The sequence below is a fragment of the Neopsephotus bourkii genome, unplaced genomic scaffold (assembly GCF_033783945.1).
Source record: "Neopsephotus bourkii isolate Nb327-2 ecotype Australia unplaced genomic scaffold, CSIRO-AGI_Nbou_v1 NB_673, whole genome shotgun sequence".
NCBI classification, from domain to species: domain Eukaryota; kingdom Metazoa; phylum Chordata; class Aves; order Psittaciformes; family Psittacidae; genus Neopsephotus; species Neopsephotus bourkii.
Window position 1 is genome coordinate 1,902,288 of NW_026901172.1, and position 27,978 is coordinate 1,930,265.

Genomic DNA, 27,978 nt, shown 5'->3' on the forward strand with positions numbered 1-27,978 from the left:
AACTAAAGAGCACTTCATTAGGATGAGTGAAATTCCATCTGCGTTGTATTTTGTGTATACTGGAGCAACTAATACAGTAAACTGATGGATGGCAGTTAGCCTGATCATATCTCAGCTGATGACAAAGTTTGCTGAGCACTAAATAGAACAGACTTACCATGATTGACAGTAGTTTAGCCATCAAAATTCCAAGACGCTTGAAATTAAGAATTCCCTAGGAAAAACAAAAAGAGCAGCTGATAGCATTTCTGTTGATAGTGATTTCAATGAAATTGCTGGAATAATTTGCACAGAAGGATGAAAATTCCTTGACAAATTCTTCCCATGTATCGGGTTTTATTTTTCCTTCAACAGCCAATTTGTTTTTTTGCATCATCTGTTTGTTCTGCATGTTGTCAAGTTCATGGTCCACCTGGTAATACTTGAGCTTCCGTGATTCCTTTATATAGTGTCCCTTGAGAAGGAAGATCCAGACCATATTTCATTCATAGCTTTCATTATGAAATCTCCATCAGGAATCTAGTGGCAGAGAGCTACTGGGAATATTGGTGTAATTATCCAAAAGTCGTCTCTGGAGGTGAACTAGCTGGTCTACCTAATGTGGCTAACTTGAGATGGTTAGTGTTTAAGATGTGTGCAGTCAGAATAATGTTAGTGATTAATCAAGTGAGATTGGATGGATATACACATAGAGATGCAGATAGAGCTATGGATTTGGAAAGAAGGGGAATTGTTCTCCTCTTACACTGCTGTGACTCCATTCACTCCATCAAAGTCAATCCTAATTTCAATACCTCCATTAGTAAGGTGCATAGGTGTATGGAAAATAGGTTCATAGACGTTTGTTTGTTCTGGGAATGCATTCAATCCTCACACATCATTTTCTGGTCCATTTAAATATAAATCAGCCTCATACATGAAAATCTGAAGATCTTTAGCTGTACTCAAGAAAGACTCTTATATGGTGCGTTTCTAGTACTGGCAAACATAAAGAGGTAGAGGAATTAAACCCATCACAGTGCTCCAGTGCCCCTTAGAAGATGAGGAACATGAAGTATTCCTGTGCATTCACTGGTTAAACTTGGGCTGGAGGTTTGCGAAGTGCAGAGTTTTGGAAAGTCTTACTGCGGGACTTCAACATCCGTGCAATGGCTCCAGTAACCAGAGTCTCTCCAGGACAAGGATCCCATTTACGCTTGCATTATGCATTGAGCAGGAGGGTGTGATGCATGATGTGGAATGAACCAAATAACTTGTGTGTTTAGGGAAATGCCAAATTAATGAAAATTCAGAAAGCTCTAATGTTGAAAAGGCACACAAGATTCCTTGATAGAAACATAATAATGCTGCTAACAGTTTCAAGATTATTGTTGTCTGAATTTTCTGCTTATTGTGTACTGCAATTAAAATTCTTTTCAACTGAAAAACCAATGTCAAATTAATATTTCCTTTTGGAAAAAAATCCCAAAGTACACATCTTGTTCCATTTAGCACCATCATGGTCTTTGATCTGGTTCCCTCAGTCCAGTGGAAAAAAAAACCCAGATCCATGTTAATGGAAACAGGCTAAGACCATACATGTTTGGCATACATATACTTATAGAATCGCATGAACACAAGTACAGTAAGTTAAAGTAACGCACCCACTCAGACTTCCATCTGTGTTTTACACCACCAATCCCTTTATTTTCTTTTTTATTTAGCAATTAACTTTTCCATTTATTCTGTAGCTAAAAGCTGCCATAAGATGAAAATAGACTAAGTCTGATTTTCTTCTCTTGCACTCTAAATAACATTCAGAGGAGACTCAGACCTGAATTAGGAAATCTGTGTTGCCTGAGAGTGCCAGGTGTGACTGTGATTTGGACAACAGTCCTGTACACAGAATAGTAAGAAACACTTTTAAACCCCACCTGGGTTACCCAGCCGTTGTGTTCTGGCTGTTCTTGTTTATTCCTTGCTCGGAGCAGATGGATGGAAAGAGGCAGGGAACGGGGAGGATCCTTGGCTGCATTCCCTATTCACCGGCCAGCGCAGCTGAGGCGGGTTGGGGGATATTGTAATTTGTTGCTGCCCTGCACCAGAGAGGAGATAGAGGAGAGTCAGGACTCAGAGGTGTCCTTATGAGTTGGCACTACCCCGTCCTTGGGGCCACGTGAAGTGCTGAAATCTGGTCTTCAGTGCAGTGGTCCCCAGTATTCATTGGCTCATGGGAACAATGCAGAGGAAAGCCATGCAAGGCAGCAGCATCCTCCCTGGGCTCTGCCCAGGGTAGCTTCAGCTTAACTTTTTAATTTCCTGCATCCCTGAGCAACACAGGAGGGGAAGCTGCGGACTGGGGACCACTAAACGTGTTAAAACTCATTAGGTATAAAACAGAAGACCTTTAAAACTAGCCAAGAGTCTCCAACATGGGTGCCAAAAATTAAACACCTAGTGCCATATTTAGTCATTTATCTTAGTTCCTGCCTCACAGTTGTTAACACACACCAGGGCGTCTCATAGGTGGCCTGATTTTCATAGGCACCGGGCACCTACGATGCTAACTCAAGTGTTGAGGCTGCTTACCCAAGAGTGGGACTTGTAGTAGCAGCTCGGAATTTTTCTGGGTGATTAAACCAGAGTTCCCTTTGCTCTCACTCTCAGCTCCTGAAAGCAGCTTCGATAGAATGACCAGCATTGTAACATATGGCTTAGCAAAGGGGGAAAAAAAGAAAATGAGTATTAGAAATGGATGGACTAAAGAATACGCAGGATATATCAGGCACATTAACCAAACATATGGTGCTAAATGAGATATTTTTTTTTAAATTGCAAAAAAATTGACATTCCTGGCAGTCTCAAGGATAATGTGACATGGCTGTGATAAATTTAGAAGAATGGGACATATTTTGGCTTGTTCTTGGAAACCTTTTTCTTGCATGCCGACTGTATTTCTTCTTTTATTAACCCATTCAAAGAATGTTTGAATTTTGCTGCTAGAGCACCATGCTGGCGCAACATAAAATGTGAATGATGCTAATTGCTTTGCACTGCCTAACTTTCTGTCATACCCTCCCCTCTTAAAGGACAAAACATGCTTTGGAAATGAGCTGGCAAGCTCATCTTATTCTTTCTCTTGGTCAATATTAAGTGATGTAATTAAGCTCCTGTTTGCATATTCTTCTGAACTAGGAAGCAGCCATTTTTGTCTCGAGATCTGATGGATATGATCACTCAAACTAAAATGTGTCATTACAAACCTCAAACAAAATCAAAACATGGTAGAGTTGGACTGCTCCAAACCAATACATTGCAGAATACTCTGAAATAAAAACAAAGTAGTGATGATAATAATGGCACTCAGAGCCATGATAACAAACAAATATAGCAAAAGTAGGAACCAATTATCAGTGCTTCAGTTTGTCTTCCTGCCTCATCTTTATAAAATCCATCCCCATATGACCATGACACTACTAAGCCTTGCCACAGTGCAAGGTCATCCCTCAGCTTCATTGTAGCTCCTAATGTTCCAGTGTTTGGACACAATCACATGAACAGATTTAAACCATGTTCCACTGTTCTCTGCCCCTTCCTCCTTCTGTGGTTTAGATGAGTCAAGCAGTTTTTTCAGCATGGAGGTAAAAGAATAGCTTCTTCACTCTCTCAGAAGCTTTCTTCCCCATAACCCTGAAGAGCATATAGGGAAAGAAGGAAGTTTGTGAGCCATCTGAACCATACTGCATAGACGTGGAGATCTTACTCCTTCCACGACCTCCATTGCTCCCCAGAGTACCTGTACTCATGTCCCATCCTGGATTGCTGCTCATGGGCTGCACAACCATCAGCTCCATACAGGGCCTTGTGCATCCCCATAACTGCTGCACAACCTTGCAGTTAGAGCAGTTCACTAGCAGGCATATTTTACTGTGATAATCCCGGTGCATCAAGAGTCCTTGTTCTGTCCATGATATTTTGCACTTACAGGGATGAAGCCTACTGTGTTAAAACCATTCTAGGGGACAAACCTCTCCCCTTCCACAACCCAACACAAAGGAGACGTACCCATGGCCTCGCTGCCAGCAGCACAGTTCCTCTACCCCTCCTTAAGCCCAAATATTGCCACTGACCCTTGAGTTTACGTTTAGGAATGAGGTTGATGCTCATTTGGTGTTTCCATCCCCAGTTCCTCCATCATAAGGAAATGTGGATCAAAAGCACCATTACTTCTTTTGAGCATCCTTCTCTTGAATATGGACACTCAAACACAGAGCAATAACTAAGTTACACGCCAACATGACCAAAAAAATCAGCTGGCTTCATTGGAATATTTCATTGAAACACCTTAGTTCAGTCTCCTTTTCTCTTACCCCCCCAAATGAACCAACTTCGCTTTTGTCCCTACTCCAAAGTCCTTAAGACCAATACGAAAAATACCCAACACAGTATTTTTCTTACACAGTAATCCATCAGTTCTAAACTTTTATTTTTACAAGATTAAGCACATAACCTTTCTTGCTATGAGGAAAAAGCCACCACAACCAACCCATTTAGCAAACAGTTTCAAGAGAGAAAGCTGCAAATACAACACTTGAACTCTAACCATTCCCTTCCTTTATTTAACTTTCTGGAATATAAACTGCAAAGCCTCACTGAAACCATTAGGACCCCAGCAGAGCAGCATATAAAGTACAAGAAGGCTCCCGCATATTGCAATCAACATCCCAGGGACTATAAAACTAGTGCTATTAAATATAAAGTTAATAATATTGCCCGAAGATAATATTGTCCAGGCCTCTCTCTTTACTTTTTAGCAATTAAATTCTATAAAATGCAGCATTGGAAATAAGGTGGAATGACTTTACTAGTGGAAGTTCAGCTTCCACATTAGCTGATACCTGGCTTCTGCACCTGAAATCTCAACTATTCTGTACCTTTGTTTTGCTATATCCCTGCAGATATGCAAAATGTCTGATGCACTGCATATACTGGAAATACTGTGTTTTCAGAGGATGTGCAGATGATCAGAATGCCCATATGCCTCTAGAACTATGAAGATATAAAAAATAATAGAGATACACATATGCATTCTCCATCTATATGCTGTATTATCCAAGCATAAACCATATGCTGAAAAGGCTTGGATTTTAGGAGCTTCTTGCAATACATTCATTCCACTAATTTCTTTGGTGCCGTGGGCTTGATATGTTACCAACAGGAGTTATTCTTACAGAGTATAACCAACGGGTCCTATTACTGTTACACCAGTCCTGCCTGTCCACGGGAGAGGTTTCACCCGATAGCAACTTAACTCTGATTTTCATTGGAAGCCTTTGATATAGTTCAAGGGCATAATAACAACTCTGAAATAATTCCAGTGTGGCTTCTAATATCAAGACACAAATACCATTCACCCTTTAAAAAAATCTGAAAGCAAAAGGGAGCCACATAAATATATTACTTTCAAACACCTTTGAAGTCCAGAGAGTAAGGAGAGGCAGAGGTTGAACTCAGAAAACTTCATTCTCTACTTGTGCCTTGAGTCGTGCAGCACATTTGAAAGATCCATTTGCAATAATCTACTAAACCAGTGAGTGAAAGACAGAACTCATAAAAAGCCTGTAAAAATCCAAATGCTCCAGCTATTACAGATTGCTAAAAATAAAGCAGAGTAGGTTTCAGTAGCAATAATAAACTGCATCTTATCCATATTTCAGAGTCAAAAGAAAAATATGGCTGCCTTTTAGTACTCATTGCTCAGAGCAAACCATGGCCTCTTCTGCCTCAAACAAAAAGACCACAAATAAAAGTGAGCTTTCAGCTTGCTGTTGTATTCCGTTTCATTTGTCCTTTAAGTTTATCTAGCTGCTTCTGCACCCACTTTCACAATGCATAGGCTGTCGTTCCATGACCTAGCATTATTAAATTGCACTTATCAATCATTCTTGCCAGGAATGCCATCGCCAACTACATTAAAGAAGTCAGAGAAGTCTGGTTTCAGCAGTCCCTCGCCTTCGCAGACCTCCTCCCTTGGAACGGCTTTCACACAGCACCATCGACCTGTCATTACAGGACCCAGAGGTGAGGCTTAACCCAAGAGCCCCCAGGCAGCTTAAACATTAGCCAGGACACCCAGTGTCCATCCCAGCGCCTTCCCATGGAAAGTCATCGCCACGTGTGACCCACTCAGTGAGGGGCTGTGCTTCAGAAGCTCGATAACCAGGAGGTTTTAGTCGTCAAGGCCTGCATTTGGTTTTGCTAGGCTGGGCTGTCTGGTAAAACTCCTGATGATCATTCAAGAGTGCCTAAGGTGGTTTCTGGGAGCTTGGGGTTTTATTTGAAAAGGGTGGGGAAAAGGACAGAGTGTGTTACAGAAAGTGTCTTCTGCTTGTGTCCATTCATAACCATAGATTGAGTCTAACTGCTCAAGATAGGGACCCATCACTCATTCTGAACCATGCCTGCCTTCCAGCACTGTGGCTTTGTTTTGGCCAGTCCTTTAGTGCTCGTCTTGTATCAGTGTGCTAAAGAGCTGCCTTGTTAGGAGACTCCTTTGAAGTTGGTTCTTGCAATGCTTTGGCTGGTTTCCTTCACAGTACTCTTCTGACTGACTTCCCAACTAAAAGAGATGTCCTCTGGGTCTGGATGTGCTTATACATTTCTGTTAGAGAGATGCATTTGCATTTAGCCTAGGAAACTGAATGCAATACATTTGAAAAGGAACTCACTTGGGCATAGTAATATACACAAATGAATCAATCTTCTTACAAACCTCTTTGGAAGATATAAAAAATAGGAATGAATGGTTGTGACATTTCTTTCTGCTGTGAAATTTTTTCTCATTTGGAGAAGATTATTAAGGAATTGGTTGAATAGTGAAGCATAAAAAGACATATTAGCAATCCATACCAGAAATTATCTTGAAATGGCTGTTTGGCATTAGTGTGGTTTTACTAAGGACAGTGTAAACCATGAGGAGCCTCTTTGTCTGCACAGTCCAGGTGATGCAGTGTGAAGTAGTGGACTTAGTGCACTAAGTTGAAGTGAGGTCAGAATTGCACTTCATGGGGCTTGGGGCTTTGTTAAATCTGCTTGTTGTAGTTTGATCTGTTGTGGTCAATCCCTTAAGAATTATTTATTACCCTTAGGCACACACCTAGATCCTCAGAAGATATTTAGGCATCTAAGTCCTACACAGATTTCCCTTGAAATTTGACCCTGAGCTATCTGGCAAACATATCCTCTTTTAAAAGCCTTACTAATTGGTGATATAAGTATGAATAATATGAATGTTCCATTAACATTATATTTAGTGCACATCAGTTGACTCTGAATTCCTGTCTTTTAGAAGGTTAGCCTTTTACATTTGGGTTGTTGATTAATTACTTACTAGGCTTTTCTTTATTTAGCTATGTTTTACCTCACACTTATTTTTCAAGATCATTGAATGCTTTTGTCTGCCCCTGTTTAGACCCTCTGTATTTTGGCTTTTTGTGTGGTTGAGAGAGGAAATGTATCACTGGTGAGGCCTTGTTTAAATCTATCTCATCTACAGTTTGTTTTCACACAGACTTTTTTCTGTGCACCAGGGGATATCCATCAGCTAGGTGAGAAGGGCATTCAAAGACAGCCAGAATTTGCAAGAGCAGATACAATGACTGCAGTTCCCAAATTTTATTTGTTTGGAAGGAGATGCCTTTACTAACTCCATAAAGAAGTAACACAGTTTCTAGTCATTGTGGTTCCTAACAGGTTAACCATGACTGTTCTTCTGCACCATCATTTTAGAAGCATCTTCTATTATATTCTTGTTCGCAAACAAAGTCTTTCAGACTTTGAGCAAAAATCCTTCTGAATCCATCCATGGATTCTTTAAGTGTCATCATCCTGGAAAAAATCTTGTTCCAGACTTCTTTCTTTGTTCTTCTGGGACATTCCTTTTCAGTATTCTTCTCCCACAGCACACTGTCTGTGTTTATTTCCCTTCTACAACAATCGTTCTGTTTGCAAAGGGTCATATACTGAGATGGATTATTTTCTGCAAATCCAGCTTTGTTCTTTATCCCATTGCCTCCAGTGTACTTTAGGACAGTGAGCAGAAGAGAAGCTTTTCAGGTATCAGAAGTGGCAACATAAAGATTATAATGCCATTGTATGAGAGGACATAATCTTTGAGCAATTCATATCCACCAGTAGTTACTGGAAGTTGTATCTTTCTGCAGAAATGACAGATATAATACAGTACACATGTTGCATTCTCTTTGGATACATATGCAGTATGTAAGTGGTCAGTGGCAGGTCATTCTGATTGGTATCCAAAAAAGTAAGAGCAAGATTTAATCTTCAGTCTACAGAGATTTCAGAGACAGGGAAGTCATGAGTAAGTAGGTCACCATCAGAGTAAGCTCCTCAGCCAACTGAATGATTACAAGAAGGTTCAATTTCCTTCCGATGTTCATATGTGCAAGTTTATCACTTGGATGTGTGTATGAGATGCATTTGTAAAAGCATGATCAAAATAGACAGCAGAGAAGAAGCTGCAGACTATTCATGGCAGGTGTTGTCACTGACAACCAGTGATTTATAACTTCTCAGGAATATTCCCAAATCTTTCACACACTTCCAAACATTCCTTAGAATATAGTGCATGTCTTATGCTGGGGTATCCCAGGATATTGAGTGCCCTTCCCAGTGAGTCATTTGGGAAACAAAACTTGCTTGGAAGAGGAGTAGATCCTTGAGAGAATTTCTTAGCTATAAGGTTCTCCATTCAATGAACCAGTTGGAAAACCTCTGTTCTCATGGAATTGTCCATACTGTGTTGTGGAAGCCTGTGGACTAGTTTCCTGTCTGCACTGGTGCTCCTGCCAGTACTCAACCCAGCTGGGCAGTAGCCAGCCGAGAGGATCTGAGCTGGCTGACCAAAGGACCAGATGTGCAGTGAGTGCTGGCGCATGGATGCCAATGCTTCAGTGACTCCTCAGTAGCTCCAACAGATGGTGGTAAGATCCAAGTTTCTTTGGTGATAAGCGAGCAAAGTGATTCATGGAGCCTCACTTGATGATGGCAGTTTTTTGGGCATGACTCTATGAATGCACCATATGTCTTCTCTGGACCAGCGTGGCTAGGATTCAGTGTCTGGCAGATGGTAAATTGATCACCTATAGGGTGGCTTTAGCATCACTATCAGTTTTCAAATTTATTTCAAAGCATTGAAAATTCAAGCAGTTAGATCTCTATCTCCTACACAGCACACTTTTGTTACCTGCAAGTTAGAGTATTTGGTGGTCAGTGTAACTCACCACAGTGTTGCAAAGCCACCATGTACCTGTTGCCGTCTTACAAAGTTTCCAAGACATTAGCCCACTTGAACTCTTTACCAGACAGTGAAGGATTCAGATGCTATGGGTGACAGCAATACTTGCGTAAGTGGCTTTAGGCTTCCATATAGTGCTACTTACACTCTAGTGACTTTATAGCTGGAGCTGGCTGAAATGTTTAATTTACCACGATCTTGTAAACCTAGGGTAGCCAGCAGCCTGTGCTGTAGAGCATTCAAGCATTTCCACAGAATATGACAGCATAGATCCTGCAAGCCAAAAAAACAAGGAAGAAAAGGCAAGGAAAGAAAAAGAACTAAGAATGGGATGGTATGTTAGGAAGATAAATGAAGGAGAAACACAATTGCAAGCAAGAAGAAATACAGCACAAAGGGAAAAATCCAAGGAAGTGGGTGTGTGAGCAGAAAGAGAAGAAGGGATGAAGTCAACCAGTGGAGTGGTTCCCATCATATTAATTTCCTCCATAATAAGCATTGCCATTTAGATTTTTTATCAGGACAAGCCCATTCAGGGAAACTCTTGCAGGGTACTACTCTCTGTTCATGCCAAAGTGGCACCAACTATGTCCCTTATCTGGGAAGACCTTGTGCCCTTCTCTATCGCAGTTCTCCACAGGGTCACCAAAGTATCAGTCCCTGTTAGATGACCAGTCCACCAGCTTCGACCAAGCCAAAGTGATGTTTCCTGTTAACTCGCTCCAGAGGTACACAGTGTAAAAGGACATTTTATAATATCCTATTCACACAACTATCCATGACTGCTCCTCGATGCTGTCAGCTGGCAGACTAACATAACCTTCTGTTTTCCTTTGAGTTCTGACAAAAACCAAGCAGTACAACTTCATTCCTATGTAGACACCTCAGATGAGCGGATGGTAATGTAGGACAGCTGAAAGAGGAGAGAGCCACACCACAAGGGTAAGAAAGTTGAACAGAAACTGTAAGTGGCATTAACACTGACCAACAGACGAGTTTACAATGTCAGGGGAGCTGAGTGTGTAGGTGAAGATTTTAATTTTCTCCAATCCCTTTGAAATAACATGATGCTGAAGGAAAAAGTCTTCCCTAACAGATGGCCTCAAGGTCAGGGTTTAGTAATTAGGAGATACCCTACCCAAACTGCCATCTCCTCCCGTATCCCAGGCAGGGGAGGGCAGAGAGGGAAGGCTTGCAAACGGTTAAAGCTTCAGCTAAACAAAAGTCAGGAACCGTGTAATTAAAACTCTACCTTTGTTGTATTGTCAAGAGTTAGCCTGTGACATAGGAAATATTTAAAGGAGCAGGCTGTTCAGCTAATTTGTGTGTGAGTGAACTGCTTAGACAGTCCTACCCTAAATTAACTGTAAGACCACCCACTGAGATTGCCTCATAAAGGGCCATGATTGCTCAGCTTCGTTTTGTATAACCATTCAATAATTACTAGATAAATGCATAACTAAAAGCTCTATTACACTAATAATTTGTACTGAGATAGATGTGTGGGACACCATGCTGGGTTAATTTGTCATCCCTGCAGCAAACTTCTAAAGAGGGCTCTTTTGCAGAGGAGTTGTGTTAATATGTTGCTCCAGTGAGGACATGTTAGAGCAACAAGATGACTTGGTCGCTTAATCTCCTAAAGAGGCAAAATGCCTGGAGGGTAAGTGCCAGAAAGAAGAAAGGGGGGTGATTAACACAGTGGACCCAGATTTAAACTCATCCTGACAAAAGGAGCTGATCTAACCGAGCAAAAGAATGAGAAAAGGGGAGTGTTAAAAGTACTAATAGGAGTTCATGCATCCCTAAAAAAATATAAAAATAAAGTGCTGCAGGAGCAAAGTATTTTACCCATCCTTTTACTGATTCTGTGTTCAGTTTCCTTGCTCCTTTTGATGTATATGTGGAGTTAAAGTACATGCTTTAAACAGTGTAGTGAACGATAATATTATCATTGCTTTATGCTAAATTCTCCTAGCTTGAGACACACACAAAAAGCACATTATTGCTTTAAATATGGAACCCATGTTTAAGCATCAGAGCTCTGGATTTTCAACCTCCTCTATTGACAGAACCATAAATCATGTTAAAGTTAAGTGAATTACTGTAGCGTGGAACTATAGCTTTAACAATGTTTATGTAGTATCAGCTTACCATCTACAGAATGAAAGGGGGAAAAAAAACACTGATATTAGAAATGGGAATGTGGAGCCCTATTAACTTAACAGCAATATATCACTCCAAAGTCACAGATTCCATTACCATGCCCTTTTTAGTATCAAAGCAGAATTATATCATCACGCACATAAAGGTTGTTGGTTTTAAGAGAATTTACATTTCTATTGTAAACTTATCAACTGCATTTCATTATAAGAAAGACATGATATATTCTCCTAGCAGTAGTTTTTATCTTATATATGGGAATACATCATGTGTATTAAAAGCAATAATACTATGTGAAAGTTGCCAGCATTTGAGGTGCAGTGGAAATTCTACAAATAGGTTAAATTAGGGGGGGGTTGACCTCTAGCTACAGTCTTGAAAGGGAGAAGTGCTTACTATAGGTATGGTTTTTATTTCTGTACCTATGTAACCAGTTCTAGAGTATTCTGATCTCCCAAAGGCAGAAGAATTTTGACATGTTGTAAAACAATCTGCTCTAAATAGCTAACTTAACTGGCCCCCTGCCCATGCCAGAATCTGGAACCAGCACTCAGTTCAGCTCTACAGGTTTTCACAAACAGCCTGTAGTACTCCACAATCCAGAGTACACCGATAAACCCTGTGCCCAAACACAGCTTTAAGCATATTTTCCTTTTGTTAGGAACTCTGTGGGCCTTGGCAAAATGTCCCTCTGCCCCCCACTGCCCCCCAGTTGCTCCTGCAGAATCTCTTATGGAAAGAGTATTTCTGATCAAAAGATCCAGGTGACTTATGCCACTCTGGTCTTCGGAGCAGCAAAGAGGGGCTGATAGCCAGTCCCAGCTTGAGATACCACAGGTCTGTTTTTTCAGCAGTGCTTAGCCGACCACCTGCACTTGACTTCTGGAGCTGAGAGATGGATGTCCTGTGATTCAGTCCTTCTTTTTGATGTCCCTGGGCAGGAACAGATCCTCCATCCATCATATTTAGGGTATTTGTATAACTCTTGCATTGGTCAGCTATTTATATTCTATTTGAATGTTTCACCTATGTTTGCCTATATAATGTCGAAGTAAGTATCAGTGACACCTAAATCTTAACCATGCTAGGAGTGTAAGGCCTATTATTTTCCCACCCCACGATTTCCCAGTCTTGTCTCTGCAAATGAGGAATGCAAGACAGGATCAGTCTGAATTGAGCTCATCCATGGACCTGACAGACATGATACTAAACAGCCCTTGTGAACCATTATGGGACTGAAGCAATACTGAAGTTTTCCAGTGATCTGAACTCCCTTCGTAGGGCTAGTCCAAAGACTGGTCAGCCCAACCCTCAGCAGTTCAGTATTTAAGTAGGGGCGAGTCCTTGCTATCCTGAATAAGAGATTGCTCTACATTTATCACCCTAAAGCCTGTTCTTAATGGGCAGTAAGAAAGATGGGGACTTGGAGAAACCTTTGAAAGAGTTACGGGACGCAGCTCCCATTGAAATTCGAACGCAGTTAATGAATTCTCTCAGGACCTCTGCAAATCCCAGCCCAAGTTTCTTAAGGTTTTTTTTTTTCTTGTTTGAGTAACTGCTTTCCTCACAAAACAAAAAAAAAAATCTGTGGGCTTAAAGCTATTGTTTTAGGCTTCCATTCTTTACCTCTTGTATTGTATTATACACAGAAGTGTAAGTTCCTTTCAACAAATCTGGATTTTTGCCAGATCTCCTTATTAAAAAGTCACTCTTCATATTTCCGATAAACACAGCTGTTTCATGGTGTTCGAAAGCATTTCACATCAGCTAGCGTGGTGGCTTAGCCAATTAGTCCTCTAATATGGTCAATTTTCCGAATAAGTACCTTTGGGGTACAAAGGGTGGGATACCTCTTGCATAATTTGAACTGGCACTTGCATCACTGAAATGCGAGGAGAAAGCTTACAGCACACAGGGAGTTAAAAGCAGCTCCGAAGCCTCAAGTAGAAATATGCAGCGGAACAAACTGTTCTATAACATTTCCAGGGAAATGACTTTTAAAAAAATACTTTCTTAATTGTAATGAAGCCAATTAGAATGGCCTCAAAAAAAAACCAAGCTGATAAATATGATCCTGTTTCATTATGATGATGTTGTTACTATTTCTAGGAAGACTGATCAATGTTTAATGAGCTATTAGTAAACTTAATCATCATTTTACAGAGGAGGTATCTGAGTATTGTGAAGCCAATCCACTGTTGGACTGGTCTAATGGAGGCTGGAACTACATGATCTTTAAGGTCCCTTCCAGCACGTACCATTCTATGAATCTACAGTTCTATGACTAGCCCTTGTGCCTGTGAAGGAGCAGTGGTTTTCATTGCCCAGACCACTGCTTTGAACAGGCCAGGAGTGCAGGGTGATAGTAGGCTTTCCCTGAGCAGGAGAAGAGCAACACTAGATGACCCTTTCAAAGACTTCAAACGACTATATGAAGACAGAAATTTCATCCAGTCATCTGGACTCGAAGGGGTTGGCAACGCTTTCTGGAAGAGGAGATAGAAGGTGGATGGATCAATATGTCTTTCCCATATGTTGAGCCGTGCTGGTGGAGAAATCTGTCTGAGCACTGCAGGTGTGATCACAAAGTTCCTTTATCACATCAGTGAGAGCTCCAGGGGAGAAAGGATCCCATGCGTCTTTATTAGGACCGCTCCTTTGTTCAAGCAGAAGGGCCTCAGAAGGGTACTAAATATCTGAAGAAGACGATAACCTGTTTCAAATTAACTGATTATTATCTGATCATCCTGTTGAATGGAATTCACAATACTGGCTCGTCTTCATTTGCCGCAGACACGTGAAGTGCTAACCTAATAGATGACTGCAACCCATTTTATTGGTTACTTAGTTTGTTATTGGCTACTACAAATCAAGAAGGGAAAAGACAAGACAGGCTAGCATGATGAGACATTTGAATTCAGCGTTGTGAAAAATCTTTTTACTTCTGTGCTGCACAGCCCCACGTACTCGTAAACCACTAAAGAATCCAGTGTAGCACCAACATCTGTACTGCATAATTACTTGGCCCAATAGCAGTAGTTTTAAAATACTGGTATATCTGTTGCAGGCCACCATACATTATCATCTCATTTTCAATAAAAAGTCTGGGATGTTTCAGAGGAGCTTCAATGGAATTAGTATCATGTGGGCTTTGAAATATTTATGCTTGCCTTGAGATGGAAGGATAATTCCTGCCTTCAACCCCTCACACACAAATAACAGATTTAATAATGTCAAATAGTCCAACTCCCCCATACCTAAAGCAGGTAGAAATGAAGTTCTGATGTGGAATCCACGTATTTTCAGAGGTTGTAGGACTTATATTTTATGTCATTTAGTGAGGTCAATAATAGAATATAAATGTCACAGGCTGAAAGACGCCAAGAGAAATATGGTTTGGCAGCATGGAGCTGCTTAGGGATACATAAATAATAAGTCAATAAGTAAATAAATAATAGACAAAGACCTATTTTATCTTCCATTTGAAGATCTCAAGGAATTTACAGTCACTGATTGAGACTTGTAATATCCCATCAGAAGCACCTAAGTAGTAATAGCCCCTTCTCAGACACAGGAAAATTTGCATCACCCTGAGCATGGTTTTCGGAAGCAATGACTTTATAATTTGTGTGAAGTGTTTCTGAATATCATGACTGAGGGAGCTTGTCCATGGCCCCTTGCCCCTTATTTAGAGGCAAACCAGGAAAATAGCAACTGTTCCACTGCCTCATGTCTTTTAATTGATTAAAAAGTGTTTGTGAGGATCCATATATGTGGCCACACGGTTGTGTTGTGCACTCAGAACTTGTCTGAAAGGCCATTTTTACAGGCACCAGAGTCGGTGGCCACAACACAGCTATCACACGGTCTGTTTCTGGGCCAGCAGTTTTTAGACTTTAGCATTTTAATCTCTTCTCTCTGGTGTAAGGTAGACACAGTTGTAATGTTTGTTGCTCAGTTTAACAGTAGTATATTCTTCTGCTTATAAAACAGCCCTTCCTACTTGAGAAATTCAGTATTTCCCAGTCAGAGACTGCAAAAACAAACCTTTTGGAGAGCCTTATTCCACTCATTATTTCTTATGCTAATCCATCTACTCTGAGAAAATGAACCATGCATGTCAGTATATGGCACAGACTGAGGACTGATGTCTGTTCAGTCTGGTTTCCTTCCCCTAGTCTTTCCCATGATCAGCAGAAAGCCCTCTGAGGCTGTGCTGAGGGGTTGGCCAAGACACTGAAGAGGAAGCACTTTCTTGGGGCACTTTCCCTTCCTGAATTATTGTTGCTATTTCTGCATTCATTTTTCTTCCCTCTCTCTTTGGGAAGATCACCGGTAAATGCTTCCCACTTTGTTTTCTACCCTGACATGCTGAGGAGGTCAAGGCAACAGAGAAAGACACTACTTACATGCTTAGGAGTATTCCTAAATGCCATAACACGTCTTTCCTATAGCAAATCAGATTATTAAACGAAGAACCATACCTTGGAAAAGCTAAATATAGCATGGTCTCAGACTTAGCTTTAAATTTCCACATGGGTACCATTTTTTATTCCTTCTTGTTTGATTGAAATAGCATTTCTACCTCCTTTTCACCCAGCGGAAGAAAAGGAATGAATTTGTTCCCAGATGTGTACAACGGACAGTGCAGTTCTGCAACAATTTCAAATAGTATTAACAGAGTTGGTGCTTAAATGCAATTTCTATTATAAATGTTTAAAGAATCCCAAACTTTTTTACTTCATTAGATGTTTGCCACATGAATTTTCATTTCTCCCTTTTATCTTCATCCATCATCTTCCATTTGGCATACAAGGAAAAGGGAAACTATAAAAGGAGATACAAAGAAAAAGGGGGGCAGTATGTTTTATATCAAAAATAAAAGGATAGAAATGTTGTATGCTAATGAAGATTTTGTTGTAGTCATCAAAATGCTTACCGCCAACTTTAGCTGAACCACTGTTTGTGGCAAAATGTTTTGACAAGCTCTACAAAAGTGACTGTTTCTTCCTGGAGATGATGATGCATTCATACCTGCAAAGTGGCTATGATGTAAGTGTCATTAAAGCGGTTACACCTCAGGGGTTGGTGTAAGGGAGATGAGAGGCTGGCATGTTGGTTGGAATTCACCTAACTGAGGGTGTGTCTAGACTGGAGGTATCTACCTCGCAGCTAGTACCTGTAGGCTCCCTTCACATCCACTGGTGAGGCAGTCAGCATGGTCAATGAAGTCTAGTCAAGGGCAGTGGTTAGGGTCTCCTTAGACACCATTAGTTCTATTTAGTTCTCCATTAATTAGTTCCATGGCAGGCACCCACATTTACTGAGGTGAATCCCACATTATCTCTACCTTTGATACCACACTTCAAAGTTACAGCCTCTCCCAGGAGTTTGGGGACAGGAAAATGCCCTTTATTTCTTCCTTTGAAGATTTGGGGTTTTTATCTCTAGAGTTTTCAAGTATGCTACAATTTCAGATGCAAACTCAGAACAAAACTATTTGCCTTAAAAGTGAACAAGAAATAATTAACTAGGTTTGTGAAAAAACAAAGAGATAAGGCCAGATGTGCAGACAGGTTGAACAGTCTGGGCACACAGGTGTTTGCCTTGGCCATGGAATAACTGTCAACATTTCCATAACAGGGAGTGTGGGATATGCTGCTTCTTGTTCCCTTTTCCCAAGTGAAGCACTGCAGCATGGCTGTGGGAAGACACTGTTTTCTAGTTCAGCCCACATGCCACAATGTCTAGCTGTTGTAAGAAAGGTATAGCTCATGCTTTCCAAAGAGTTTCTCTGGATATACATCTATTTTAATCAGAGGTAGTTGAAGGCTGCATGCTACCTTTTGATTCCTCATCTCCATGCTTTCCTTCAGTGGCGGATTCCTGTTTAGTACCACACATTTAGTAGCATTTCTCTTTCTGTTGTGAATATTTCAAGAGGCATTAAGGGCAGCAGACTGGGAAGACTTGTAGGGTTAACAAGGATGCAGGCGAGCTCTTTAAGGCAAGGATGAGAGCTTCATATTCATTCCATATCAGCACGCCAGGCATGAGTGTGGTTCTTTTTGGTGGTGCTATCACAGCAATCATTCCTATCCAGTCGTGGAGAAAGAAGTACATAGAAGTGCTGCCCAGCCAACCCTTAGTGAACGTTTACAGGATAATGCAATAGGTTTCCTTGCTGCTGTCACTGAGTACATGTTTTATTCACAACTTCAGGCTCCAAATTTTATAATGGTTTAATAATGCTTGAGAAAAAAAGATTGATAAAGTCTCCTATTATAAAACTGGTGATGAAGAAGACTAAGAAGCAGATTTTAGCTTTTATTTAACTTGGGGGTTTTCATAACATTTGTCATTAAATGAGTATTTGCTCATTTGTATTTAATTTTAGTTTATTCTCTGCATCTTTCCAACTTTTCTGAAAAGTGCCAAAGGCTTTTTTTTTCCTCTGGTATATTTAACTTCAAAGCCAAAACACGAGTTTCTGTAGGATATTTCCTCCCTTGCACAGACTTCATCTAAGTGGTTATGTGCGGTGTACAAGTGCAGTATATGCACATGGACACACCCTTGAAAGATCACTAGAACAGCATGCCAAGGAGCAACAGGGATGCAGTGATGACTGGTGAGGAATAAACTGATTTACAGATGAGCTTGTGCACAACAAGATCAATTGGCTATTCTAAAGGAAGAGTGAATTCTCATTTTAGAGGGGAAAGGAAGAATTCATAGCACTATGAATGGCAGCACTTGCTACCTCATGGTGACAACTAACATTAGAAAACAGTTGGCTAACAAGGATCCAACCCAATATACCCTGAAGGCCAAGGAACTGGGCAAAGGTGCTACATAACATAGGAGAGTGTAAGAACTATAAACTGCGCTTACAGTTCTGTTGAAATCAGCTGAGGGTAAAACCTGTCATTGACAATGGGCTTGTGTACATTACACCTTTACACCTTCACTGTAGTACATTTTCCAGCTGGCTTGTTGGCCCATAAATCCACCAAATTAAACTTCATCCCTGAATGCAAGCTGGGGGCTTGCTGAAGATTGGAACCCAACGTTTTGCAGGAGAAATGTAAATGGAATTTTCAGACTGATCTTGCCACTTTGTGCATGTTCATTAGATGAAAACGCGTTACTTAAAATAAATGTTCCTAAACTGAGGTGGAAAAAAAGAAACCTCAACAACAGGAAGTGTTAGACCAAATTTTAAATTATCAACCATTTATAGTACAATGTAAAATGGATTCATATGTGCAAATCCAAGTTACATGGAATGTCACTTAAATCGACCATAATCTCCCAAATACATATTCTCATTGCCTGATTGATGAAGACTGCTGTTAAGGTGATGAAGTGTTTTCACTGCCACGAAGGACTGCTCATTCCTTTATACATGTCCACTAAAAACACAGAAAATCCTTCAAAATGTCTGGCTCCATTTGCTTTCAGGATCTAGATGAAGTGAGTGTAGGACACAATGTGGTCTAATATATTAATTGTGAAGATCAGATGTATCAACAATACTGTACATTTAAAAAAATAGACTAAAACAACAGTAGCTTTAAACTGTTTTATTTTTCCAAAGGCAAAACTCTATATAACTTCTTTGTTTTCTTTCTTATAGCAAGTCCACATGCAACACCATCGACTCTTCATTTTCCAACATCACCCATTATTCAACAGCCTGGGCCATACTTCTCACACCCAGCAATCCGCTATCATCCTCAGGAGACTCTGAAAGAGTTTGTCCAACTTGTCTGCCCCGACGCTGGTCAGCAGGCTGGACAGGTGGGGTTCCTAAATGTAAGGAAGCCGTTTTTATTTCTTCAGAAGTGTTTGTCCTATGTAAAATTAACCATGGGCTGATGGGGTTATTTTTAACAGCATGTTGTGTCCAGGAGCACACCTTGAATAGTGGTTGGAAATGGGAATAAAGCGCTGCTACTGCAGAAATATTTTATAAAAACAACCAAAAACCTCCCCAAAACACCCACTCGACCGCATTGTGGTGAGATGAAGTTAAACTGTCGGAGAAGTTGGTGATGCAGTGACCCTTCGGGTCCCTCCGCAAATGACTTTGCTGCATGCGCTGTAACCTTGGTGGAACCAGGGTTAACAAAATATGAAGGCAGAATAATTTTTATTCATTATTTTGGAAGTGCAGGGGAGAGGGGGGGGGAAGGAGCAGGAAAAGGGAGGGTGAGAAACAGATGTTTCAGATCAGCTAAGTTCATTAAAAAAAAAATACTGCCTTATAGCACTTTAGATCAAGTTGACCAGTACTTGAACTCGAGATGTTAAAAGTACAGTTTATTACGGTTTGTTATTTCTGTAAGAAGTTATCTTTCCCCCTTATCTCTATGAAAAATTAAGCAGAGTTCCAAAGCTTCAAATAACCATTTTCATATTTTTTTTTAATCAAATAAAGTGAATCATCTTGCTATTATTGCAATAGCATTCCGGTCAAATACAGAATGGATAAATTTTATGTAAATCAAATCTAGAATAATGCTCTGAATATTTCATGAAATGTAATGCATGTAACTTTTTCCAGCCAATGAAGTAATAACTGGCAAAATGACTGTTTCTCTCCTGACATACATACGATTGAAAGTGTTAATGAGAATTAGTTTAATTATTAGCAGCTAATTTATTACACTTATTTAATAAGCTATATTGTTCTCAGTGCTTTCCTTTCCCTAGCAGAAAAACTGACTCGACGTATTCCAGCCAGTACTGGCCTTGAATAATGTCTGCAATATGTTAGCAGATACATTTATGTCTAGACAACAAATCAATATAGTGCTTTTCTTTTTCCTTGAGTATTCATTTGCTTAATATATCCCAAACCATTCAGCATTATGAACTGTTAGCACACTCACAATGAACATACAGCAGGGGTCTTCTTGGCAGGAAAGGGACCTAATTGTGAGACAAGATAGTGTTTGAGAGATGTCACTAATATATTAGTTTATTAAAGGTACTGGATGTTGGAAAAATAAATATCCCTGAAGGATTGCTTCTTGCTGCAAACACTAGTAACTGCAGTCTTTGAAGTCAGTAGGAGTGCTATTAAGTTAAATGCAGATGAATTTGGGTCTTATTTATGCCCAGAACTAGTTTTGCTCTAGCACAAGTGTGATTTGCACCTTTAAGGCCTTTCGTCAGTGCCAAAGCAGGTGAAATGAAAATCAGGTCCCAAGCGTTTGCCGGTACGAGTATTCTGTCCCCAGTAATTCAGGCTAATGGAAACCCTAACAGGAATTAAAATATTATTTTCTTTAGCAGTACTTAGAATATGGATCTGTGTTTAAAGCTGAGCTTTTATCATCAATGGAAAAGCCAATGTTCAGTGCCAGAAGAACTGCAGTGAGATCAATTTGTAGAGTGCTGTCGAAAGTGATCTCATCATTTTTGTCACTAAAATGGAACACCTCATTCACAGGCTGTCCTACTTTCTCTCTGTAATGGTATTTGGCATCTCTCTGTATGGTTTTCAAGTGTCCAGGCTGCGTTACATTTAAAATGTAAACTTAACAAGTTGGGGGAAGGGGAGGCATTTTTTTGAGCCTGCTTCTTGTTTTTGTGATACTTGAAAACACTTTTACTTGTGGACAGGTTTTTCTGGTGATTAATTAAAAGAGCACACTTAGCTGAGCCCATTCTGCCTGTGACTGACCACATCCCAGGGTAAAGGGAGGGTCGGGTTTTTTCCCAGTGAGTAAAATGAAATAGTTCTAAGTTCAGTCGTTTCTCCATATGATGCTAATGGCAACTAAACTGTGAGCTGCACTAACTCAAAAGGGATGTGGGAGAGCAGTTACTTTAATATATATTCATTCATTTTCCTGTAATAAGATATCAGCATGACTTTTAAGAACACCAAAAATGCTTGGTTTTTCTCTTAATGAGAAGTATCTTTAAGAAATTTGCACTCGAGTCCTTGGGACTGATATCCTAAGGGTGTAACAGAGACACAAAACTGGAGTATTTAAGGGGTCAAAAATACCACTGCAACCATCACTGAGCATGACTTAGTGGCTGCAGGAAGTGTAAAGAGTAGCAGGATTTAATCCAGGGCAGTTCACACTAGCTGCTAACAGGACAAATGTTTAAAAGTGAGAATTTCCATAGTTTCACAAGGTTCACAGGGCTTGAGACTAAATTCCTTGAAGAAGCTGGAGAATTTGACCCAGCGCTTCCTTTGCCACCTCTCAAGTAACTGTAAATGTATTGCACATAGCTTTCAACTAAATTGTTATTACTGGAGGTTCCTAATAGCTGGTTTTTAGTATAATTTTTGTCTGTTTGCTTGTTTTTTGGCAGCCCAATGGTAGCAGCCAAGGCAAGGTGCACAATCCATTCCTTCCTACCCCAATGTTGCCACCACCACCTCCGCCACCAATGGCTAGGCCTGTGCCTCTGCCAGTGCCAGACACAAAACCTCCAACTACATCAACAGAAGGAGGGGCCACCTCTCCCACTTCTCCAAGTAAGTATAGACGCAGCGGGAACCAAGGGCTAACAGCAGCACTTGACATGCTGCCATCACATTCTATCGACTGTTAAGAGATGAGGACTGACTAGTTGTTGGGAAATAGGAGAGCTCTTTGCTCTGTATAAGACAGACAAAACTCTGAGCTCCTTCTATGTTAATGAGAAAAGAGTTAGCTTAAGGTTACAGTTTTAGTTCTGACTTTGTTGCCATTTCACATAACCATGGATGACAGGAATCAAGGCCAGTAGCTGAGCTGTGACACAGACCTTGGACCTTTGGGATAAGTTTTACTGTCATGAGGAGGCAAGTTGGTATCTCAAGTCAGTCTTTAGAGGATAGCTACTACATGGAAGTCAGACAGCTTCTCAAAAGCACTGCTGCTTATACATACTGGGCTAAACTAGCAACTCTTCTGAGTTTACTTCATTTATAGTTCTTTGGGGAATAAGTCTTCCTAGATTAACCCAGACGCCTTTCCCTTATGATTTGGTTCCCGAGCCCAACATTTTGGGCAAGAAGCTATGGTATTTTTTAGGCCCAGGGAGAAAGCTTTAATCCTTTCTCCACCACCCACACGGCTCCCATATGTATTTTGTGTAGCCACAAGTCAAATATACAAATTCCTGGATACACACTTGGGGATACCACTTTGGACTCACTCTTCTGGGAAACAAATGCGATTCAGCTGGGTTTGATGCTTTCAAAAAGTCTGGATGTTCAGGGAGTTAATTGTGAAATGATTTAATGAAGCTATGCTCAAACTGACATTTAAAAACAAAAGGGAAGCTTTCAGTGCTTTAATGGCAACTGTAGGGGACTTGTTCCACAGTGAAGGGAGTCCAAATAACATCCACAAACAAAAATCAATCTAATCGAAAAAGCAAATCCCTTTGTGTGCTTTTCAAGCTTATTATTTAAATGCTATATGGAACCACTGCTTTGATGTGCAAAAAGGTGTTCGCTATTCAGATCATGTGAAGCCTACATTTCTAAAGCTTCATGTACTGTTCAGGAGATTTGCACAGGTTCCAGGGGGCATCTTTAAAATCTGGTGGTTCTCAGAGTTCTGCATTGCCTTCTGCTCTGTGATGGTGCACAACTGCAGACTCAGCAAGATGCTCTGGCTCGCTTTGAAATGAAAATGGGTTTTAGTATGAGGCAGTCTGGTAAGATTGTGAACATGATCTTCTAGAATCAGGACTTCTAGAATTGATCAGCAGATTTTTGTTGAGCTGTTGATTCATTCCCTCCCCTCTGCTCCTCTTTCTGACCTCAGGCCAACACTTGTGCTATCACAAAGTCTTGATGCTTTCTGATGGAAGAAACCGTTTTAAGTCCTATCAATAATAATTCAGCAGTGGAATCTAAAAGGTTAATGTTTAGTCATAGTTATCACTGAGTGCAGTCAGCAATGCCTTATTATTTCCTTGTCTTCAGAACCAGGAAAAATGAAACTAGGTCAATGTATATTTGTCATTACAGTTGTGACTCAGTTTACTGGCAGTGGCTGGTGTCGAAACGAAAAATTCCCAACATCATTTTAGCAGTAACCTTAATGATTTTTATGGTACTGCAATCCTGTAAACAGCCTAAAATGTGTGCCTGGCCTGATTCTGAGCTGGCATCAAACCACTTTGCAGACCACCACCCATTGGCTTGGGCTGGTCACTGTGGCTCAGTGCTCAGCAGACAGCTGCCACATTAATTGGGAATCGAGGTTTTTCTCAAGAGCAGCCAGTTAATGGTATTTAAACAAAAGATTAGGGAAATAATTACTGTTTGTTAATTAGCTACGCTGATGTCTAAACATATAGTTCTGTACATATTCAAGGCGCGCATCTTCTTTTTGGTGAGGGTTTTGAATAATAGTGACTTGAGTGGTAAAGAAGCATATAATTTAATTTAGGGACAGATTTTACAGCAAAGTAGATTATAGGAAACATTTGCTAAGAAAAAAATATTACATGTACACCAGAGCTTCATGTGGCTGGCCACATAGAGTCAAACAAACTCAAGTTCCGAGCCTCGCAATGAGAGAGAAGGGCCCACTGGACTCCATTTAGTGTGTCAATCAGGACCAAGCCTCCATTTTTGCCCGTGTTTATTTTTTCCTTAACTAAATATTAGCCATCAAATAGCAAGTGCAGATTCACCAGAGTTTCATAAAAGCCACACAAAAAAGGTGTTTTCCATGGTTACAAACTGCTTGAGCGCACCGGTTCTGGGAGTGTCGCTGGGTTATGGCTGGCTGCCCTGCAGAGCTTTAGGATATTGGAAAGTCACTTATGCAACAAAGGCAGGAGTGATGTTAGATTTTGGCCAGACTCTCTCCTTAGCTGTGTGGAGGCGAATGAAGCCCCCCCCCAAGGAAATGGAGTGAAAGGGGTTGGCATTTGCTCCATTATCCTTCCCTTTTTTGGTCTAAGCAAAAAGCCCTCCACAGAAACAAAACACAGTTACGGCCGTACCAAAAATTGGAATATGGCCCTCCTGAGGGGTGCCGGAGCCAGGAGCAGCTGTTCAATACAGCACAGCCTCCTGGGAATGAGAGCTAGAAATCACAACAAGGTGGTTAATGATTCTCAGAGCAATAGTGAAACTCTCCAGCTGTGACATTAACCAAAACATGAACATTAGTGCTGTCCAAGGAAGGAAGAGCCCCTGGAGATGCACACCGGGGATTTGCCACTACTGGGTGGCCAGGCATGCTCTGGGTGTTGAAAATTTCACATGCGAATCCCATCCCTTTGGAAAGCCAGCATTTTCCTCAGTGAGATGACACAATGGAGATGGGATTCATGAGGTTTGGGAGGGTTCGTTCTGCCTCTATAAAAAGCCGTTTCAATAGAACACATCCTTGATATCAGAAGGAGTCCCAAGATTATCTTATCTCTGATCTCTTCTTGATTTTGTTTGGTTTGTAACACATAACAAACACAGCACAATATTTTCTTGAACTTGACAGTTTCTGGGTGTAATATCTCATTGCCCAAAGAAAACACCACCTCTGCTACATGCCAGTTGGACTTTATCACTATCATAACTGAATCTGAGCTATGTTAGAATCTGTGGCCCTCATTCTGGTCCAGTGTCTAAGATACTGCCCTCCCTGTACACCATGAAAAGAGCTTTTTAAAACTAAATGTTGTTTCCTAAGGTTCATAACTCTGCATGGGAAGAAACTTAGTTAAATTTTCTCTTCTTGGGCAGGATCATTATCAGCTAATGTCCCTTTGCACAAAGGAGCTTTTGTGTTAAACAGCATTTGTCTCAACATAAGAGGAATGATCTTGTGGCTGTAATACTGGATTCATAAGGCTCAGTGCTGGGTGCTGCATTTGGGTCACCACAGTGCAATGCTCATGCAGGCTTGGGGAAGAGTGGCTGGGAAGCTGTTGGTCAGCAGTGCCTGAACATGAGCAGCTTGTGCCCAGGCAGCCAAAAAGGCCACCAGCATCCTGGCCTGTACCAGCACCAGTGCAGCAGCAGGACCAGGGCAGGGATTGTCCCCCTGTGCTGCGCGCTGGTGAGGCTGCACCTCGAATCCTGTGTTCAGTTCTGGAGCCCTCACTACAAGAGAGACATTGAGGTGCTGGAGTGGGGCCAGAGAAGGGCAACGGAGCTGGTGCAGGGCCTGGAGCACAACTGTGATGGGGAAGGGCTGAGGGACTTGGGGGGTTCGGTGTGGAGAAGGCTCAGGGGGGATTTTATTGCTCTCTACAAGTGACTGGGTAGGAGGAAACGGCCTCAGGTTGCACCAGGGGAGGTTTAGACTGGAGATTAGGAGCAATTTGTTCCTCAAAAGGGTTGTCAAGCACTGGAACAGGATGCCCAGGGCAGTGGTGGAGTCACCATCCCTGGAGGTATTTACAACGTGTAGCTGTGGTGCTTGGGGTCATGGTTAGTGGTGGACTTGGCAGTGCTGGGTTAACGGTTGGATTTGATGATCTTAAAGGTCTTTTCCAACCTAAACAACTCTGTAATTCCACGATTCTATAATCAGATTGGATTTCTCTCCCTTTCTCTGCTATGCATTGACTGAGCACCCTCTGGGCAAGCTATTTTAGCTTTCTGTTCGCTTCTTTCCTCATCCATAAAAAAGAGGGTGATGACTGTATCATTTAATTTGTTAGAATTTGCAGTTCCCTCTCAGATGCTCGGCTGCAGGATGCATTGCAGTAGGAATTGCTCTATTGCACCATGTTTCTCCAGTTAATTCTCTTGCTACAACTCCTCAATGGCTAAACTGACTCCTAGTCCTCTGTGAATGTGTAGAGCTCTTCATATCAAGCACAGGTCCCTGTCGTCTTGGTCTATAAAAGAGTGGTGCATTAGGTTAACTCTCCAAATCATCTTTACCAACCAAAAGTCTATCCTTTTAATACAGAACTGTCTGAGAAATTAAACACTCCTATACTTAAATTATTTCAGGAAAGTATATTTTAAATTAACATTCTCCTACTGCAAACAACTTTAAAATACATGACATTCCCAAAACTGTTTGTTTGTCTTGTCTTTCATACAATTTCTTGCCATTTTGGCTAAATATCAAAGCTGTCTGTGTGAGCAAATGTTCTTTCTCTGCCAGCTCCTGCTTTGCTTGTTCCTGAAGTGAAGCATCATAGCAAATTTGTGGCATCACATTCATTTCCTTGGCTATGGGCTATGATGTTGCAAACAACCCTTAGTGAATTCCAGTAGCAGAAAGACCAGGCTGGGCAGAAAGATGTTTCTATTCAAGCCCAATGGGCCAGCTATTGTATACTGTAAACTAGTGCAGATCTAGGCAGTTCCCATGGAGCAAAGCTGATAAAGATGATGAGAGATCTGCCTAAGAGACCTGGCTTCTGTTCCTTTCCATGGTTTGGCTTTTCCCTTTGCTAAAAAGGAGTTTGAAGATCCCACCATAAGCTCAGTTCATGTATACTATAACGTAATATGACCCAGTTTAACTAGTGAGAGCAGTTTGCCTCATCCTAATCTAAGAACAGAGGATCAGAAGCACTGAGACTTCCAGGAATCCCACCTCCATGTCAAGCAAGGGTATCTAGATGAAGACAGTAAGACACAGCTAGAAGCTGTGTTGGTGATGGTGTAACCAGTACTCAGTACTGCTCCCTTTTCTGAACCAAATTTCACTATAACAGGAGTCACTGCTAAGATGTATTTCATATTATTAATATTAATTTTCTGAGCCAAAATGGCCCCTTACAATCCACAAATCTCTCATGACATTTTACAGTCAAGTGGGACTAGCATCTTGGGAGAATCCACTGTAAAGCCTGCTCTGCATATATGTAGTTTTGGTACTCTTCACTTCTTGGCTCTAGCAATGTAGTTATATGACCTTGAGGAAATACCAAGCTGACATCCGAGTATTTTCAGAAAGGAAGTTAAACATAGTTTGGAACATTACTGAAGGTATACATAATAATTCACCCAGCAAGGTTTGAGGGGACTTTTGTGCATATTAGACAGTTTTTAAATGCTTTAGGATTTTTGTTCGAACAGAGAAGCCATTTAAGACAACGTTCTGATGGTTTCCCTTTGATTTCCTACCAAATATCACAGCAAAAGAATCTGCCAAGAGGGAACTGCAAACAAGATCTTGAGTTCCTTCCCTTCTGAGTGGAACTTACCTGCTCCAAGGGATTAAAGGACCTCTGCACTCATTCTGCTTCTTTAAAAGTAGACCAGAAGAACAGATGTTTGATTTTTGAGCTTGAAGTTAATTTTCCTGCTGCAAAAGGAATTTTTACTCTTGCACAGCATCGAGTTCATTACTTGGTTGAAAAGAAAACCTCACTATAAGACAGTACAGAAGAATCTTCATACATGGCACTAGAAACAGATATATATACCCTTTGCAAATGTGTGTCTTCTTTGACTTATTAAGCAAGTTAACATGGTAAAAAGGCAAAGAGAACATCTCACCAAATCTGTTCAGTTCATTTCTTCCTTGATTTGCAGATATGAGTAACAACACCGGTGTACCTGTTCATACTCT

The 27,978-nt window shown here is 40.8% G+C and overlaps 1 protein-coding gene across 17 annotated transcripts in view; it reads left to right on the forward strand.

The window, feature by feature from the left end:
- NFIA (nuclear factor I A) overlaps positions 1-27,978 on the forward strand; it is a 360,597-nt gene that overhangs the window by 300,766 nt on the left and 31,853 nt on the right. For 10 of the 17 annotated variants that reach the window (XM_061353390.1, XM_061353391.1, XM_061353388.1 and 7 more), the window contains 3 exons: positions 5,932-6,060; positions 19,098-19,276; positions 21,800-21,965. In XM_061353390.1, the coding sequence (XP_061209374.1) occupies positions 5,932-6,060; positions 19,098-19,276; positions 21,800-21,965 (474 nt within the window). The remainder of the gene's footprint in view (positions 1-5,931; positions 6,061-19,097; positions 19,277-21,799; positions 21,966-27,978) is intronic. The other 7 variants (XM_061353395.1, XM_061353399.1, XM_061353401.1 and 4 more) reach the window with 3 other exon arrangements.